The sequence below is a fragment of the Onychostoma macrolepis genome, chromosome 09, assembly GCF_012432095.1.
Source record: "Onychostoma macrolepis isolate SWU-2019 chromosome 09, ASM1243209v1, whole genome shotgun sequence".
Classification (NCBI taxonomy): Eukaryota; Metazoa; Chordata; class Actinopteri; order Cypriniformes; family Cyprinidae; genus Onychostoma; species Onychostoma macrolepis.
The window spans coordinates 10,506,365-10,523,902 of NC_081163.1; the positions used below are offsets into that span (position 1 = coordinate 10,506,365).

General features: G+C 39.1%; 2 protein-coding genes across 3 annotated transcripts; both read right to left on the minus strand.

Moving 5' to 3' along the window:
* Positions 1–33: 33 nt before the first annotated feature.
* mcm3ap (minichromosome maintenance complex component 3 associated protein) lies at positions 34–12,759 on the minus strand. Its single transcript, XM_058787429.1, is given in 32 exon segments — positions 34–571; positions 665–812; positions 933–1,075; positions 1,167–1,308; positions 1,394–1,567; positions 1,663–1,792; positions 1,878–2,141; positions 2,227–2,617; positions 3,111–3,208; positions 3,293–3,557; positions 3,743–3,896; positions 3,980–4,114; positions 4,203–4,271; positions 4,388–4,585; positions 4,666–4,818; positions 5,280–5,384; positions 5,980–6,111; positions 6,230–6,330; positions 6,411–6,685; positions 6,775–6,998; positions 7,142–7,302; positions 7,423–7,585; positions 7,821–8,089; positions 8,261–8,292; positions 8,295–8,457; positions 8,586–8,725; positions 8,928–9,130; positions 9,221–9,368; positions 9,973–10,054; positions 10,163–10,398; positions 10,873–12,346; positions 12,664–12,759. Coding segments are annotated over 31 exon segments (6,462 nt in total). The 5' UTR covers positions 12,263–12,346; positions 12,664–12,759; the 3' UTR covers positions 34–397.
* Positions 12,760–13,235: 476 nt separating this feature from the next.
* Positions 13,236–17,289, minus strand: LOC131547049 (sterol 26-hydroxylase, mitochondrial-like). Of its 2 annotated transcripts, XM_058787300.1 has the most exons (10): positions 17,195–17,289; positions 16,729–16,949; positions 16,253–16,443; positions 15,856–16,055; positions 15,436–15,633; positions 15,191–15,354; positions 14,929–15,095; positions 13,981–14,059; positions 13,683–13,883; positions 13,236–13,594 (listed from the first exon to the last, which is right to left on the minus strand). In XM_058787300.1, exons 1-10 carry the CDS (start codon positions 17,253–17,255, stop codon positions 13,460–13,462), a joined length of 1,617 nt encoding a protein of 538 aa, XP_058643283.1. In that variant the 5' UTR covers positions 17,256–17,289; the 3' UTR covers positions 13,236–13,459. The 2 variants fall into 2 exon arrangements, with proteins under 2 accessions (XP_058643283.1, XP_058643284.1); XM_058787301.1 differs by lacking the exon at positions 17,195–17,289 and having other exon boundaries at positions 16,729–17,004.
* Between the last annotated feature and the right edge of the window lie 249 nt (positions 17,290–17,538).

A 17,538-nucleotide genomic window follows, 5' to 3' on the forward strand; every position in this document is an offset into this window, starting at 1 on the left:
ATATTAGGCGGAAAAAATACACAAAATAAGTAGTTTGATAAAAACTATCTTTATGGTTGTCCAAAAATATACATTTAAATACAACAGAATTATTGGGATGAACAAAATACATTTAACTCTATTATTCAGAAAGAGGGAAAAGTATGTATGAAAACAAATGAACAAATTCTAAATTACTGTTAAAGTACAAGGAGATACACACACTAAGATTTAATTAAACCTAATGGATGAGGCACATGACTTAAGCATTTTAATCAAAAAAATATAAAATTTAAAACTGCAAAAATAAAACAGCTGAGACCAATAAGCAGCAGACAAAAGACAAATGTTTACAAAAATCTTTCAAATTGGGAGACTAGAAGAGGCATTCAGCAGATGCTGTTATATTCAAACATCTTCAGTTTTCTACAATGTCTAAAAGACACTTCAGCTTGAGGTCACACACACGTTCCTCCTCCTTCTGACTTGACAACTCTCTTTTTAAGTCCTGCAAACGCTGGAACAAAGATAACGGTCTGTTTTTTTCAAAAGATGCAGAAGTTTTTTCAACAGAATCTTTCGTTTCCACTTCCTTCAAATAAAAAACAAATGCAGGTTTAAGGCATTAATAATGAAAGCTGCTTTTTAACTTCATAGTATCCTTAGTTATGCTAGAATACTGTACTTGTAGGTGGATGGTAGCAGAAGGGCGCTTGGAAGAGGAAGTCCTAACTAGGGGAGGCGCAGAGAGGAGCGTGGAGGGGAGGAAGAGAGGAAAAGAGGCAGAGGACAAGCGATCTGCTTCAATTCTGCGCTGAATCTGCTCTCCAATTCTAGATACACACGAGGAAAAAATGAATAAAATAGACAAAATCCCATAATGCATCATTATATCTTCTCAATTTTGTGTAAAACTCAGTTTAGTGCATTAAAAAAAAAAGTTTAAACCTAACCTCTGGCCCTCAGCATTCATCTCCTGAACATTTAAGAGAGTACGCTGAAGTCGCTCCATTATGGGATTATGTGTGCTGTCTGCATCAAAGAGTCTTTTGCAAGGAGATGATATTTTCTTAACCAGGTCAGCTGTTTGTGTTTCCTTTAAAGAGCACAAAAATAGAGACTTAATGCAATTATAGTAATGCAAGTATATTAATCCAGTTGTGATGGTGTCTCTGGTATAACTCTACCTGTATGTGGACAGTGCCAGCAGCAGGGAGCTTTCGGGAGGGGGTCATGGTTACGGGCATAGAGATGAAGGGCGTAAAGGGCGTAAACGATGAAGGGCGTAAAGGATCTGCTTCAATCCGACGCTGTATCTGCTCTCCGATCCTACAGACACATGTTAGGAAATGGTTACTACAAACATTGGTTAGCCAACATGGTTAAATCTAATATTAATATTGTTAATGCTAACCTCTGGCCCTCAGCGTTCATATCGCGAATGGAAGAGATAATCTGTTCAAAGTGCTGCGATATGGGAATTTGTGCAGCATCACGAACAATAGGCCATTCCTCTGTGATTATGTGACTCTGAAAAAGCTTCTGTTTGGGGAAATGTCTGGCCGTGGTTAGGGGCCTGACTTTTGACCTATAAGAAAACGTTGAAATTTAGTTTGATGTAAGGCTATTACGCTATATATGATTATACTGTGAATAATACATATGTAAAAGAGTGATAGTTACACTTCTGAGGCCTGCTGTTTTTCCCGATATGTCTGTTTCACAGCCTCTATCCAGCTATGAGGAGGTTGGAAACTCTTCAGGCTGTCTTTGTTAAAATATACAAAAATCTCACCATCATCCATGAGGGCATCTGTGAAGAGTTAAAACATACACTTAACAATGGAACATGTTCAAAGCTCATAACTGGCATTACGTTACCAATCTGTTATTTTCACCTTTTGCCACCAGAGTCTCCAAACTCCAGTCCTTCATACGATGCTCTACACACAGGCTTATGATATCGTCCCAAGGAATTTCGTGAAAGGACGGTCCAGTCGTCTCATAGTCATCCTCATCTGCATCACTCACATGAAAGTATTGGTAGTTCACTCTTCTTAGCAGGTTCTCCAGGCGGGACATTAGAATAGGTTGGCTTAAGGGTGAGGTAGGGATCTGGGATACGTACTGGAATATCGAGGCACACAAATGTGGCCAGGAGGCTGAGAAATAAGAAAAGAGATCAGTTTTGATTTCTCTCAATTAAGATAACTACTAAATTGTACAAATTCAAGGATTGGAACCTACCACCAATTGGAGGCAGATCCCACTCAGGAAGTTGCCGGCTGAGGATGGTTCTCTTCAGCCACTCCAGGTGTTCTGGAGAGTTCCAAGCCTGGTGAGGAATCAGCTCACTGTTCTCGGGGAGAGAGAATTCAGGAGGTGGCCAGCAGAGACTGGACAGATGCTCTGACGAAACCACACCTGCTATGAAACTCAGCACACTGTTACAGAGATGCACGATAGGCTCCGGGTGCTGAGACGGAAGACCTGCATGTTTCCTGTCCCGCTTGTCTCGTTGTAGTCTGGAGTAGAACTCACGGCACAGGCCTAACTCAACAACCTGCAGCAGGGTCTGAGAGCACAGGGCTGGGCCAGCGGGAGAACGGGCGGCAAGCCACCTGATGACATGACTCATCTGAAGTGGATCAATTATATAAAGAGAATGTGTAAGTACATTTTCAATAAGCATTCAAGACATCATTCCTCATTTTCCCTGATAAGAAAAAAATTAAGCATCTAGATCCATCCATGCTTCCACCAAACATTATGTGCAAGAGAGGAAACTACTTTTAACTTTAGATGCTCTTTAAAAAAGTAAATGGAAAATGTTTTTTAAAAAATGTTTTTTAAAAATGATAGACTAAGTAATCATTATAAATTATTTGTTTAAAAAAAAAAAAAAAGGCAACTTGATATGTGGGGCCCTGATGATTATTTGGCAACGATTTATCACCTTAATTATATCGCCCTATTTTACCAATTGAGCCAATAGCTATAGCATTAAAAAGTTCACATTTATAAGTGATTACCAATACAACCACACATATCATGCATCCCTAACACAAATATTTTTTAACTATAATAAATAAGAACAACTGTGTATTTTCAATATTTCTTTGCAGACTAACCTGCTCGGAGCCTTGCAGGTCAGTGAGGGTTGCTGGTACGTGGACAAAGATGTATTCAGAGATGAGACCATCTTTGACTAACATATTCAACATGAGTGCTGTGAAAGAGAGACAATGAATTAATCAGACTGCAGTCTTTAACAGTCTTGTCTACTATACTAAGTCTTTCCTTCAAAACTTGCCTTCTTCCAAACCATGATCATTGGTACCGCCCTCTTGGTTGCCAGTAACCACCACAACCAGTGGTACAGGAGAGTGCCAGCAGCTGGCCTGCTGCACCTGCCTCAGCTGAAGGAGTGCAGAGAGCAGGGACACATCTTCATCCTCTTCACCCTGTCCAGCACTGTTAAGAGAGGGAAGTAGCATCAGCAGAGCGTTGGTACCATGGAGCTCCTTCTGTTCCTCCAGCAGACACTGGTCTTCTGCACTCAGAGGGCCATGGCATGCCTGCACACAAACACAAGTGTTAATCATGTCAATGTAGAGACATTTGGATAACTGGATACTAATAAGCATTTCATGAGCTGGAATTTTCCTTCTGTGGTCCATTTTCTCCTCCATAACTCACTTTAACTGGGTAAATAATGACAGAATTGTAATTTTTTGGGAAAACTATTCCTTCTGAAGCTTACTTTTATAGCAATGTGAACTTTGTGAGTCTGTCCCCTAATATTTGTCAAGCTGTGACTAATGCACAGTGTTTTCAGTTGCCCTTTGAGTTCTTTCTCACTCTCTTCAGATTGGATTCCTCTACCCAATTTAACCTCAAGCCAGTCTGTCAGAATCCTGCATGGAAACAAACATAAAAAAACAAGAGAGGTCAGTTTTAATTTTACATTAAGACATTTTCCCACAGTTTCGTTCATTACCTGCTGGCATAGGTTATGTCACTATCGCAGTTGCTTGGCAATAGAAGTGTGGCTTTCCAGAAGATTCTATCAGGTGCATTAGGGGTGCTTTCTGCCACAAGAGTGGGCAGGTCAAGAGGCATCCATACACGCTCACTGCCAAAGAAGGATAATCAACCATTCAGAAAATCATGGTGATAAAAAATGATCTGCATTCTGCACATCTATGCCACACTGTACTTACCTCAGTAAGAGATTGTAGTAGTAGGACACTTTCATTTGATGAACTGCTTCTTGTCTCATTTTCAGCAATCTATATTATTAAAATTAATTGCCAGGAACCATCATTAAGTTGCATTCAAAAAAACAAACAAATCAAAGCACAATAAAAAAAAAAAAAAAAAAAAAAGGAAATCTCCAATAACAGACCTTGTGCAGGAAACCGCCATGTTCCCGGAGTTACCAAGGTTGACCATCCCCTGGGCCAGGAGGTCCAGAGAGGGGCTCATAGGGGCACTGGGTACGAGAGCCTTCAGTTTGAACCGTGGATCTACACAGCCAGGGGCTGCAGGGAAACCACGCATCTGTCTCTTTAGCTGACGACGCACGGCTACCACATCTCGCCACCTAGAGTGTATGCATACAGGTTAAACATATTTGCTCCAGGGCTTCCTTTATACACATAAAGAGAAATAAGCTACTCAAACCTCTTGATGAACTTGCAGATGCGCCTCAACTCGTTGTCCAGGATATCTTGTGTCATTGCAGCCAACTGCTCAGCCAGCGTCTCCTCTACTATGCTGTCGCATTCCTCCGCTGAGCAGCGGGCAATACAAGCCGCCTTTTCTTCTAAAGCAAGCCTGGAAATGAAGAAGAGCATGACCAATTTTGCACATTCACTGATGAATCACGAATACTTGTCAAAAGTCATGTTTCACCCAAAAATCAAAATGAAGAAATATTATAATAAATGTATATAAAATAAACATTTTGCATAAATTGAGCCTAACGATTAAAATTGTCTTAATGTATAAACGTTTGCATTGTGACATTATTTAAAATGAAGCATAATCCCATCCCCCCAAAAACCTCCTTCCTATAATCTAAGCTCATATTATAAAAATATTAGATTAATTTTTTTATATCATGTCAGATAAACCATCTTATAAATGGTTTCATTTCCTTTAGTCAAAACAATCCCCCTTTTAATTTCAGGGAGAAATGTGACTTGTACAAAACCAATCCTTACAACTGTTAATGAAGAAGCCAAAGGTGACAGACAATAGCAACCTCAGGAAGATATTTATGTAGGATGTGGTACCTTATTTCAGCCTCTGCGGTCGCTCTAATGCTCTCTGTTAGCACCTCGTCACTGATTTTAGCACACAGCTCACCGCTGAACTGATCAAGAAAAGCTTCCTTCCGCCTGACATCAAACACAAAAAATGGAAAAAGGGTTAAAAACGCTCTGGTTACTAAACATAACCAGAAATGCCTGAAATGCCAATGATTTTTGCTGCTGCACAAACGTTAACAAATCAGGATCCAGTATTCAGAGGAAAACAGAGTTAGCCCCTAGATTTATGCAATGTGAGAGACCATTTCAAAAGGGAACTTAACATACACAAAAACAAAACCACTGTATTAAAAATAGTGCTGTCAAACGATTAATCTCATCCAAAATAAAAGTTTGTTTACATAATGTGTGTGTGAACTGTGTATATTTATTATGTATATATAAAAATACACACACATGCATGTATATATTTAAGTAAAATTTTACGTTTATATATTAAATATGTTCATATATGATATAATGTATATGAATATAAATGTATACACGTAAATACATGCAATTATTTTCAAAATATATGCACTGTGTGTCTTTCTATATAGGCAACATAATAAATATACACAGTACACATACATATATTACGTAAACAAAACCTTTTATTTTGGATGCGATTGATCGTTTGACACCACTAATTTAAAAAAATGAATGGAGAGGGTCTTTCACACACCTGGCTTCTTCCTGCTTGCGTTTCTCCTCTGCGATTCTCTCCTTCTCAGCGATTATCTCTGCCGTAGATAGTTCCCTCAGCAGCTGATTTAAGACTTCAGTCACAACTGTTTCTAACTCACTGTCACTCACACTGCAGAACACACATGAGCAGACACATTAAGAAACAAACACTATGTTTTGGCTTTATGGAAGTGAAATCTTCTGGCTGACAAATAAAACCTGTGGGTTAGAAAAGAAAAAGTTCCTACCTGAGGGCTGCAGACACACATTCAGCAGCTGCATGAGTTATATCAGAGACCTCGGCTTCCACTACCTCATTAAGCACCGCATCCACCTCTGCTATTATATCCTGCCAGAGATCATAGTGCAATGAGCTTATGCATGTACCATAGTGTAGGACTTTTCAGTTAAGACTGAAAAGCATCTCACCTGATCTGTGTACGCTGGTTCTGGCTTGGGTGGAGGAGATGGAGGTCGGACTGGTTGTGGGGCTAATATGGGTTGGAAAACCAGCTGTGGCACCATAGGTAGAGATAATTCTGTTTGGTTCTTCTCTCCGGTTTCCTCCATGTCGTCAGGTTTTACAGGCTCTGTCGTGCCAGAGTGGTCCACAAACAGCCGTGGTTCAGCCAGAAGCCTTGTTGTCACCTGAAACCTGGAGTCAGGGTCCATCAATGGCTTCAACTCCTGCCTCTGTGGATGAGCTGCCAAAGACGAGGATTAAAATATCTACAGTAAGTACAAGTATATTCTAATTTTCACTAATGAACTAAGAATCAAAGTGCATTCACACCCTTCAGGGCCGCTGGTGGAGGCTCAGAAGACAGACCGTCTCCTGTGTACTTCTTGTTGAAGTCGAAGCTGCAAACGGGATTGTGCTGGGGTGGGTTGGGCAGTGGTCCACCGTTCACCACCTCACCAATCAGAACAGTTCTCTTCCTCTCAATGACCACAGACTTCCTCTGCGGTAAGGAGAAATCAGGCTCCTGATAGGATGTGCGACTAAGTTCTACCATGCTGGATGAGAGACAAAATAAGTTTCCAAACATTCTGCATCTCCAAAATAACTTTGAACACTATTGCACTGAGAAAAGAAAAAAATAAATAAATAATAATGTTTTGTAAAAATCAAGACAACAGAGAAAATATGTAGGACATACCCATCATTGATAGTTAGGCCAAACTGTTGAATAAAGTCTGTGGCTTCAGTGGCATTGCGGAACATGAGCATTCTGACAAAGTCTTCGACTGGGAAAATGGTGGATCTTTGGGATCCAACAGTAAAGGCCACATTGAGGATTTTCAGTGCTTTGCTTCGCACCTAATCAAACAGAGACAAAAAAAACCCCATTCCAATTAAAGAAACTCAAAGGTGTAACAAATGCCAAAGTACTTCATAAATACTGGCTATAAAACTACCCTCTGGGTAAGATGCATTTACCTGATTGAAGTATCTGTGAAGTATGCAGCTGCTCAAATAGGAAGCTGCACTCACAAGTTTGAAGAACCGGACAAAGTTATTGCTGTTGAGTGCTGCAAAGGCCTGCACAGCAAAATCAACCTCTCGAGACTCCCGTACCTCTTTACGGAACTGCTGCACCTCACTGCATTGACACAAAACAAATCCATTTGTATCCTTTATTCCATCGCTGCAAATATGTATATTACAAATGTGTATTTCTCATTTACATTTTATTAGTTCATGAACTGAATCCTTAAATTTGGTATTGTTAGTGAAACAGGCCTAATCTACTGTTTGAACTAAAGGAATGCCTTGACTATTGCAATGTATTTTTGGCTTTACTGCCAAAATAAAAGATGACAAAAGCAAGGTTTTACCGAAGAATATCTCCATCATTGAGCTTAAGCAACACATTGTATTGGCGGAACTCTGCTTCATTTGGGCAGTACACCTCTTTAGTAGCTAGGTCTTGATACATCTCCTTCAGACTCTGCAGGCATTTTGTCATATTCTCATTGTTGATTTTTGCATCAAAAGACATCATGGGTTCCTGGCAGAGGTGATGGGCACAGTGAATGTGGAAACGGGTACATTTCTCAATGAGCGATACTGTTTCTGGATCACATAGATGCTGCTGCGTAATGTCCTGCAAGAGAGGTTTAGACACATGATTATTACAAAATAGACATAACTGCAAAATAATATTCACATTGACATTTTATTTCAATCGGTTTTAAATATTTTAATTAAAATCAGCAGTTAGACAACTTAGAAATAAGGCCTTAAATCAAGCAATTAAAGTTAAAGTTATGCCCACCTTCCGAATTCCTCTGGTTCTGTTCCAGACAAGTCATACCAGTCACGGTAATTGCCCTCACCCTGGTCCATAATCTGGGTTACAAGGTAGTCCATAGTCATGCTTAGCACAGAAAGTGGTCTAAGCTCATGAGAGAGTGGTTCTTCCTGATCGGCCGAAGACCTGCTATACTCTTTGATAGCTGCAAAATGATCCACCTAAGCAGAAGGGGAGGATTTAGTCGATTTACTCAGATTTTATCACAAAACATTCAACTTTGGCCAAGAACTCCAATGAAAACTTGGAGTCCAGATCATTACTGGACTGTACCATGATTATCACAAACCTTCTCTGTATCTGGAATAACTTCAAAGATGCTCAGCTGGTTGCGGGTTTCTCTCATATACCGCTCTTTCTCCGGGCACATATCAGGGCATGTTCCCACAAACACTTTGGACATATCCAGGTCTGTTCTTTTGGGTCGAGCTTCAAAGACAAAAAGATCATTTATTGCCAAACAGATCATTTATCATCATTTATGTTCGGATATAAATTGAAATAAAACAAACAGCATAAACAATATCACATACAATATTATTTTATAATCCTATAATAATACTAAATGCTGCATTTACTTTATTATAATAAGTTCAGTACTAGATAGTATCAGAGCCAATTAAGGCTTTACCTTGACGTAAAATCTTGTCTCTCTGCTCTAGGAGGCGGTATCTCTCCTCTGCGGTTTCAGCTACCTGACCAATCAGAGGCTGCAGTACTGAGGGCAGGTTAATAATAGGTCGTTCTACGCTCCGTTCCTCTGAGACTGACTCCAATGGTGCCTCACTCTCAAACTGGAGTGTTTTAGCAACAGACGATTTTTGGATTGGAGAGCTGTAACATAAAACAACAAGCAGAAATAAATAATTAGGCCAAATAAGAATCATGCAAAGGGACTGCTTGATATTACATGCCTTAAATTACCTTTTAGTAAGGGAGCTAGTGGTGTTGATGGGCACTGCTCTGGGAAGAGGCTTGCGACTAGGGGAAGACTGCAAAAATGCAGCCCCAGACTCTGAGTCCCCCGTCACATCTTTGACTTCTGAAGGTCTAGCAGCTTTTTCACTTGGACCTGTAAATGACAATCATTTCATAAGCATAACAGTATGAGAGTTACCATTTAGTGCTTCTGCTAAATTAAGGCTAAAACAAGGTATAAAATCACATTTAAACAGCAGCTCTCATGTTGAACGTGTACCCAAGATTTTTTTTCAGACGTTAATCAGTTTAAAGCCAAAAAAAGCTATCATGTTCTAATTTCCTGTGACCCCTGTGTTGTTAAATTAGATTTGTATTGTAACTTTTAGCAGCCAAAAAAATGCAAATGTGAAAAAGTGAACTTGACCTCAAACAAGTTTAGTAGGGCCAGATTTGTTACAGTGGAGGTTTCAGTTCGAAGCTATGCCAAGCATTATATGACATTAAAAATCGACATTTTTATTCTTGATAAACACTGTTAGTGCATTCATTGATCATTTCTTTAAATCATATTTTCATCCACAATATATTTTAATTTAAATGGTTCAATTATTAAGAATAGCCTTAAGAAAACTTAATAGCCTTCTGCAGTTTAACAATACCACAAAACCAAACCAACACTTTATATTTACCAAATTAAGATTTTTACTTAATTTAATTGAACAGCAAACAAACAACGTAATAGTGATGTTACTCACTTTGCTTTTTCCTTTGCCAAAATATCTGAATTTCAGTCCTCTGGAACTGCTTTCCTTTCTTTTTGGCTTTGGCTGCAGATGTCTGGAAGGCAAGAGAGATTAATTAATTAATCACAAACACATTCATTAAATGTAACTACTTTTGCGGCAATGAGCATTTTGTATTATGTATTTAACTAGACATGCTCACGTGATCCTGGAAATGCACGATGGCCAGATTCTTCTGAGTCCTGCAATACACTTTAAGCACTTTCCCAAAGTGCCGAAAATGCTGTATGATGAGGTCTTTCTTGTTGAGGTTGGGTGGGATGCCTTTGCACTGTATAACAGTGGCATCAGTAGGAGAGAGACCACCCAAACTGTCTGTGCTCTCCTTTCGAGAGGCACGTCTACCTGGAGTGTGTGTCTGTGCTTCAGGCATGAGTGCTGAAATGTTAGCAAGAAAAATTATTTAAAAATAGCTTAGGATAAAAAATTAGGTATATTACAAACTCATATTATAGATTTTTATTTTATTTATTTTTTTACATTTATCAGATTCAGTCGATATTGAATATTTAATGATGCATGATTTTAACAACTTATCTTTGTTGTCCTCAGACACACATAGAATTATTTTTAAGAAAACTAATAATGAAATAACACTGTTAAATGTAATCATCAACAAATCTCAAAATCAATATCCATTTTATGATATTGTACACTAAAATGCTGTAATGTCTAAATTTACTTGTAGCTTTTGAGTTTTAAGTGTTTTGGTTTTTGTAATTTACTTTTAATTCACTTCAATTTATTTTCACAATAGTATAGAAATTTAACGTGAAAATTAACGTGAAAATAATCAAATTTCGATATTGGTGCACTCCTGAAGAAAATCACAAGAAAAGACATGTAACTTACAAATTTCCTCTGCTTTTTTCAGCACTGTGGGAGCCTGAGATCTTGGAGGTGTAGTGGCCACATCACTGCCTGGACCGGGTGGATCTGGTCTATCTGGAAGATGATCTTCTCTATTCACTGGACTGACTTTGGATTTTATTAGCTCAGACAATGCATTGCGAAAAATCCCTCCAGCTGGGCCACGGCTTCTCAGCAGCGGGCGTTTGGCGGGTTGTCTTGGTCCATCTGCCCCAGCCTCACTACTATCGCTTTTAGTTGCATTAGGATCAACTGGCTCCTCTTTACGTTTTATGCCAAAACCCACAAAAGCCGCTTCTCCTCCACTAGTCTGTACATCACCTGCTCTATCCTCCGTTCTTTGTGGCGTTTCAGTTTTTGGGACCACAAATCCAAAGGATCCAATGCCAGTAACAAACGCAGGTATTTTGCTATCTGATTGAGACTGAAGGCTCTGTGCTGTGAAGCTGAAGGTGGACGGAGTCGTGGGCTGAGAAGCAGGCGTACTGCTGCCGGAAGGGTTGGCTGGCTGAGAGAAGGTGAACTGAATGTTGTTGCCACCACCGAGCGTCTCCTTTTGTGAAAAATTTGCATTGGAAAATGAGACAGATGGAGCTGCTGCTGGCTGTGAGAAGCTGAAGCCCAGAGCGTTCGGCTTTACACATGAGAACAGCGAACCACTGGAGGAATTCTCCATAGTACTAGTTACAGGCTTGGACGATCCAACAGTTTCAGAAACTGAAGACAGATTTGAGCTGGGAGGTTCGGGGCTGACGCTAAAAATAGGTTTGAAAACGGCATCATTGGGTGGCTTGAAACTAAACTGGTTCCCACCAGTTGGATTATCAGTCCTACCCCCTGTTGAGGAGCTAGATGTGGCAGTGGGTACAGAGAGGGCTGAAAGCTGACCAAAACTGGGCTGGTTGGTAACAGTGCTGCTGAAGCTGGTCAGAGATTGCGAGGCACTGGAGGAAAGACCAAATGTCGAAGACTGACCAAAAGCAGAGGTCTGATCAAAAGCAGACATCTGATTCTGTCCTGTAGCTTGAGAATATGAAGGTGGTGGTGGTTGTCCAAATCCAAGTGTGCCTTGACCCAAACTCGACTGCCCAAAGGCTGGGGTTGTTCCCATAAAAGCGAATGAAGACGTCTGCCCCAATCCTTGTGATAACCCACTGGTCTGGCCAAAACTAGGCGTCTGGCCGAAGACAGACTGTGGCTGTGGTGTTTGTTGGCCAAAAGCTGGCTGACTAAAAGCAGAGGGTTGTCCAAAACCAACACCCTGTGCTGGGTTCTGCTGGGCAAAGGACTGAAATGGGTTTCCAGATTGATTAGTGTTGTTTGGTGCCTGAAAGGCAGTTTGTGGTCTACCAAAGAAGTTTGAAGGATTCATGATGGCTGAAACAGCAACTGTTACGATTTACTGATGTGATTCTGGGCAAATCACCAGCTGGTCATGACCAACGTCCTCTGAAACCTCGAAAACAAAGATACAAAACAGTTACCTATGACTATCCAGTTTATCTAAAACCAAACCTATAAATTATATAACAAATAATCTCTGCGTAATATGTACAAACCCAAATTAAACAAGTTTTAAGAGCTCAAATAGGAAATAACGAAGACGAATGCTGCTCTAAGTACTGAACGCTGAGTACGTTTTAACTTTTCACTCCCAAACCAACCACCTGAATGCTAATAATATTTGAATGTACTTCATATATCTACATTATATATACAACAGTCAAAAACACTCAAATCGAGAGAAAAAAAACCCCAACAACAACTAAATACCTCGGTGCTGTTCTCGTCGCAGTCAGACAGGATGTTGATTTCTCTTCTTCGTGAACTGTAGCCTTGATTCAACGAGAGTTTCGAGCGATTGCGGCCTCTACAGGCAGGCAAGAGCATGACACCATTAGATGAAGAGAAGTACTGTAGGTGAATGGGCTAAAATAAATGAGCCTTTAAAAAAATATATCCATCTAGGTTTTATAATATGCAGATTAGACAACAGATATGCACAAATGAGAAATATACTACGAAGATATCACAACTTTAGTCCAAGTCAAAGAGTAAAAATGCAGAAAGTTTCGAGTAGTTTAGGGGTAGGGTTAGGGTAAGTTTGTACAGTATAAAAACCATTAAGGAATGTCCCTACAAAACATGGAAACTAGTGTGTGTGTGTGTGTGTGTGTTAAAGGTGATATATTAATAATTTCATTAGTCATATCATTTGTTGCATAATTTAATTTGCTTAACTTCTATCAGTTGCATTCCAATATTTATCTGTTGTGGTGATAAATTATAAATATTCACAATTCCCCTTTAACTAATACTGAACAATAACAAAAGAGAGATTTTGGATTCATTAAAAGGTTTAATTGATTTTTAAGTTCATGTACAATTCACAACAACAATTTAATCACAAGAGTTATACAAAATTGGGTGAGAAATTTTTTGTTATACAGGGTCCTTTATATTACATATTCCTAAACACAAAAGAATTATATCCAGACAGAGGTAAAGTAGTTGACATTCACATGATTCACACTAGCTTATATCTTGCTGAAATGGTTGTATTCTTTAGCTATGGTTCAGAAGATGTCTTCTGTCTCTCCACAAAGTGGAGGTTCACCTGTTTGTCTGGCACAAGCACTCCACGAGTGAGTGCCCTAACCTCACCGACAGTTGGGTCCGGTCGGATTTCAAACAACTTGATAAGCTGGAATGAAATGATACAATTAAAATACAATAAAAAGCACAATTTACGATGTAATATAACTATCTGGAACAGGTTTAAAAACCCTTACCCTTGCCAAAGCCAGATGCATCTCCAGTTCAGCAATGCGACGGCCAACACAGCCTCTGACTCCAAAGCCAAATGGGATTGACCCAAAAGGGTTGGGTCTTGTTCTGCCATCTCTGAGCCAGCGATCAGGTTTGAACTTTCGTGGCTCTGGGAAGACTTTCTCATCGTGGCTCATTGCAAATTGGCACAGACTGAATGATGTCTGTTTAAAAAACAGTTTATTTAGTGATGCCAATTTCTGAACTGGCAACTCTTCTTTTTTCATCCTAACAACATTTTACCTCCTTACAACAATTTACCTCTTTAGGGAAAAAGTATCCTCCAATGACAATATTTTCTGAAACAAGACGAGAATTCATGGGCACCACAGGGTACATCCTGCACATGAAATTACAGAGATTATAATACGCAATCAGAGATTATATAATACGCAATTACACTACTGGTCAAAGGTTTAGAGTAATTACGATTTTCGAATGTTTCTGAAAGAAGTCCCTTATGCTATATACAGTATACACATTAAAAAATTAAAAAATATATATAAAATATAACTTCTGTGATGGCAAAGCAATTTTCAGCAATCATTTAACGCAATCATTTAGTCTTCAGTGTGTCACATGATCCTTGAGAAGTCATTCTAATATGCTGATTTGGAATTTAATTATTATCAATTATTATTATTTGTTAATACTGGTTCTTTTAATCAATAGTTTCTGCGACTTAATATTTTTGTGGAAACCATATTACATTTTCTCATGATTCTTTGATGAATAGAAAGTTAAGAAAAACAAACAAACAAACAGCATTTATTAGAAATAGAAATTTTGAATAAATATATTAATTTCTTTCTTTTTTTTTTATCTTGCTCAACCCAAATTTTAAAATGGTAGTGTATTACAGTTTCCACTAAAACATCAAGTTGCACAACTGTTTTCAATATTGATAATAATAAGAAATTTTTGCACCAAATCAGCATATTAGAATGATTTCTGAAGGATAATGTGACACTGAAGACTGGAGTAATGACTGCTGGAAACTCAGCTTCGCTATTACAGGAATAATTATTAATGATCAAATAAATGCAGCCTTGACTTCTTTTAAATGGCTTTTTACTTATTCTAAACATTTGAGCAGTATAGTCATAGTACAGACATAATATATGCCGAATTTGCTGTTTGGGCTGGCCACTGTCAAATGTTATTTTGACTTCTTAAAGATGTATTATATTACTCAAAATAATTCTCAACCTTAATGCTTCCTTGATGACAGCTTTGAGGTAAGGCATGCTGTTAACTTCCTGTGCTGTTGGGATTCCGTCGCCCTTTAAGACTCTGGTTACATCCTGATACAGAGCCTCCTGAGCTTCTGGATCTCTTGAGAGGAGATACAGTGCCCACAACATAGTGTTGGAGGTCTAGAACATGAAGGATCATGTTGAGGAAAAAATACAATTTCAAAACTCATGCATATTTTGTTTAAACAGTCAACGATACATTAAATCTCTCTTACTGTGTCCACTCCAGCCATCAGCAGCTCAGAAATACTTCCATAAACGTCTTTACTGCTCATCTTGACATTGGAAAGCAGGTAGGTGAGATACTCCCCAGCAACCTCCTGATTTGCATCCAAATGCTTCTGAATGGCCTCCATCTTCATGTCAATCATTTTTCTGGCTTTGCATAATCCATAAAGACAATACATCACCAAACTGCCTGTATCTCATCTCAAGAAGATGTTTGACCTAACAAGCTTACCAAATTTGAATATGCCTTCCCAGCCATTAATGTACCACTGCCAAAATGGCAAGTAATTTCGAGTCCAGTTTGGCAGCAACACCACATGAACGTTATAGGTGAACATTTGTGCAATAGAATTAATGAAATCTTGTGTCTCGGCTGGAATCTCTTTTTCCAGGCAGCCAATGCGTGTCTCAAACAGAATGGATGAGATCCCTGAATGAGAAAAAGATCAGTAAAGAACTACATAAATTGGTATGCGCATAATATAATAGTATAGTGTCAGGCTGGCTTCTAATTATCCTCATGGGAACATGGCAACTTGCATCTATTTAGGGCATTGTGAGAAATCAGTAACACCCTTGGGAATCTGTAAGCAAGTTGCATGTTCTGTTGTCTGATTTGATCTCATTTCAAGCGCTTATGGAAAGGAGATACCTTCAAGGGAAAAGCGATAAAGCTCACGGGTCAAGTTAGAGACCCGATCACCAGTGGGGCTCATCTCCCGCAGATAGTAAATTCGTTTGATGAAGTCTGTGACCACTGCATTGACCACATCTCCATACTGAACAGAGTCCTTTGGATGCAGCATGCGTTTGTTCAGCACTCTCCGCAGTTTGTACCATTTCTCTCCTTCTCTGTTGAAGAACATATTGTCTTTTCAGAAAGGCAACAATAAATAGCACAACTTCATAAGTTTACATAACATCACACATCTACATAAGCCAAATGCACTTTGGCCTTAGAAAATCTTCAGACATAGTCTTGCATAATGTATGTGTTACAAAACAAACCTATGTTACAGATACAGAACAATTGTGTCAAATGTTTTTACTCTGTGAAAGGGCCGTAGCTGATGCCTTTCATGTCACGGTGCTCTCTCCACACATTCATGTGTCCTCTGGAAGGAAACTTTTCTTCTTTTCTAAGGAGTTCCTCCAGTAAGTCCACACTGTTTATGCAAATGGTTTGGAGGTTTCCAGCATTCACTTTGTACAAAGGGCCATAAACCTGGCTTTTGTATAACTGTAGAGATGAAAAACAAGTGGTGAAGAACAAAGAAGATGTCCTAGTGAAGAAATATCTGGTTGATTTTGAGATAAACTGCACTATAATTGTTTCAGAGCCACAAATAAAATTCAGACTGAGAACACAACTAGCATACTGAATTATTTAAAAGTGTTCAATTAGGCAAGACAGCTGTTTCCTTTCTATTCAAGGTAAAAACAGTGACAGTCTGAATACATAAAGGGAGGCATAAATCATTTAGTCACATGATAAACCAACTATAACTATGGTATCTCTCTGTACCTGCAGCTCATGCATGCGATTCATGTACCCTTTAATGATCATTGTGTACAACATCCTAAAGATTTTGATCTCTGGGAGGTCAGCCACAGTCTTGAGCTTGCCGTGGCTGTCCTGGACAGTGACAGAAGCAGCAGCATTACCCACTGCCCCTCTCCTGACGTCTGTGGCCACTGTCATGGGCCTCAGAAAACTGAATCCGATCCTTCTTTCTGCAGAGCTCACTGCAAGACGAACAGCCATTATGGAAGCGGGGAGAAGAGTGAGGCAAAACACTGATCACATGGGAGGGAGTGGGAGGTGGGGAAAAGACTCTATTAACCCTTCACTATCTGCTGTAATGTAATACTGTGTGTGGATTTATCTTTTTAAAGGTGAAACACCATTATCATACACATAATGATACTGTAAGAATAGTAGCATCAACTGGAAAACTGTCTCCACTTTAAAAATGTCATCATTTACTCACCCTCGTGTTGTTTCCAACTTTTGTCTCTCCTCTGTGGAACACAAAAGCTGCTCTTTTTCATACAATGAAAGTGAATGTTGACCACGGCTATCCCTGGTACTCTGTTTTGGAAAACAATAGTGAGAACATTTTGCTATATTTCTCCTTATGTGTTACACCAAAGAAATAAGGTCATGGAATTACATGAAGGCTGGGGAAACAATGACAATTTTCATTTTGGGTGAACTATCCCTTTAACATTCACCTTTCTTCCAATTCCTACAGGGCATAGTGAACAAACACAAACAAAAGGTTCTGAACCTTTTCAGAATCATTTACCTGTGTTTACAATGGCTGTTTTCCTT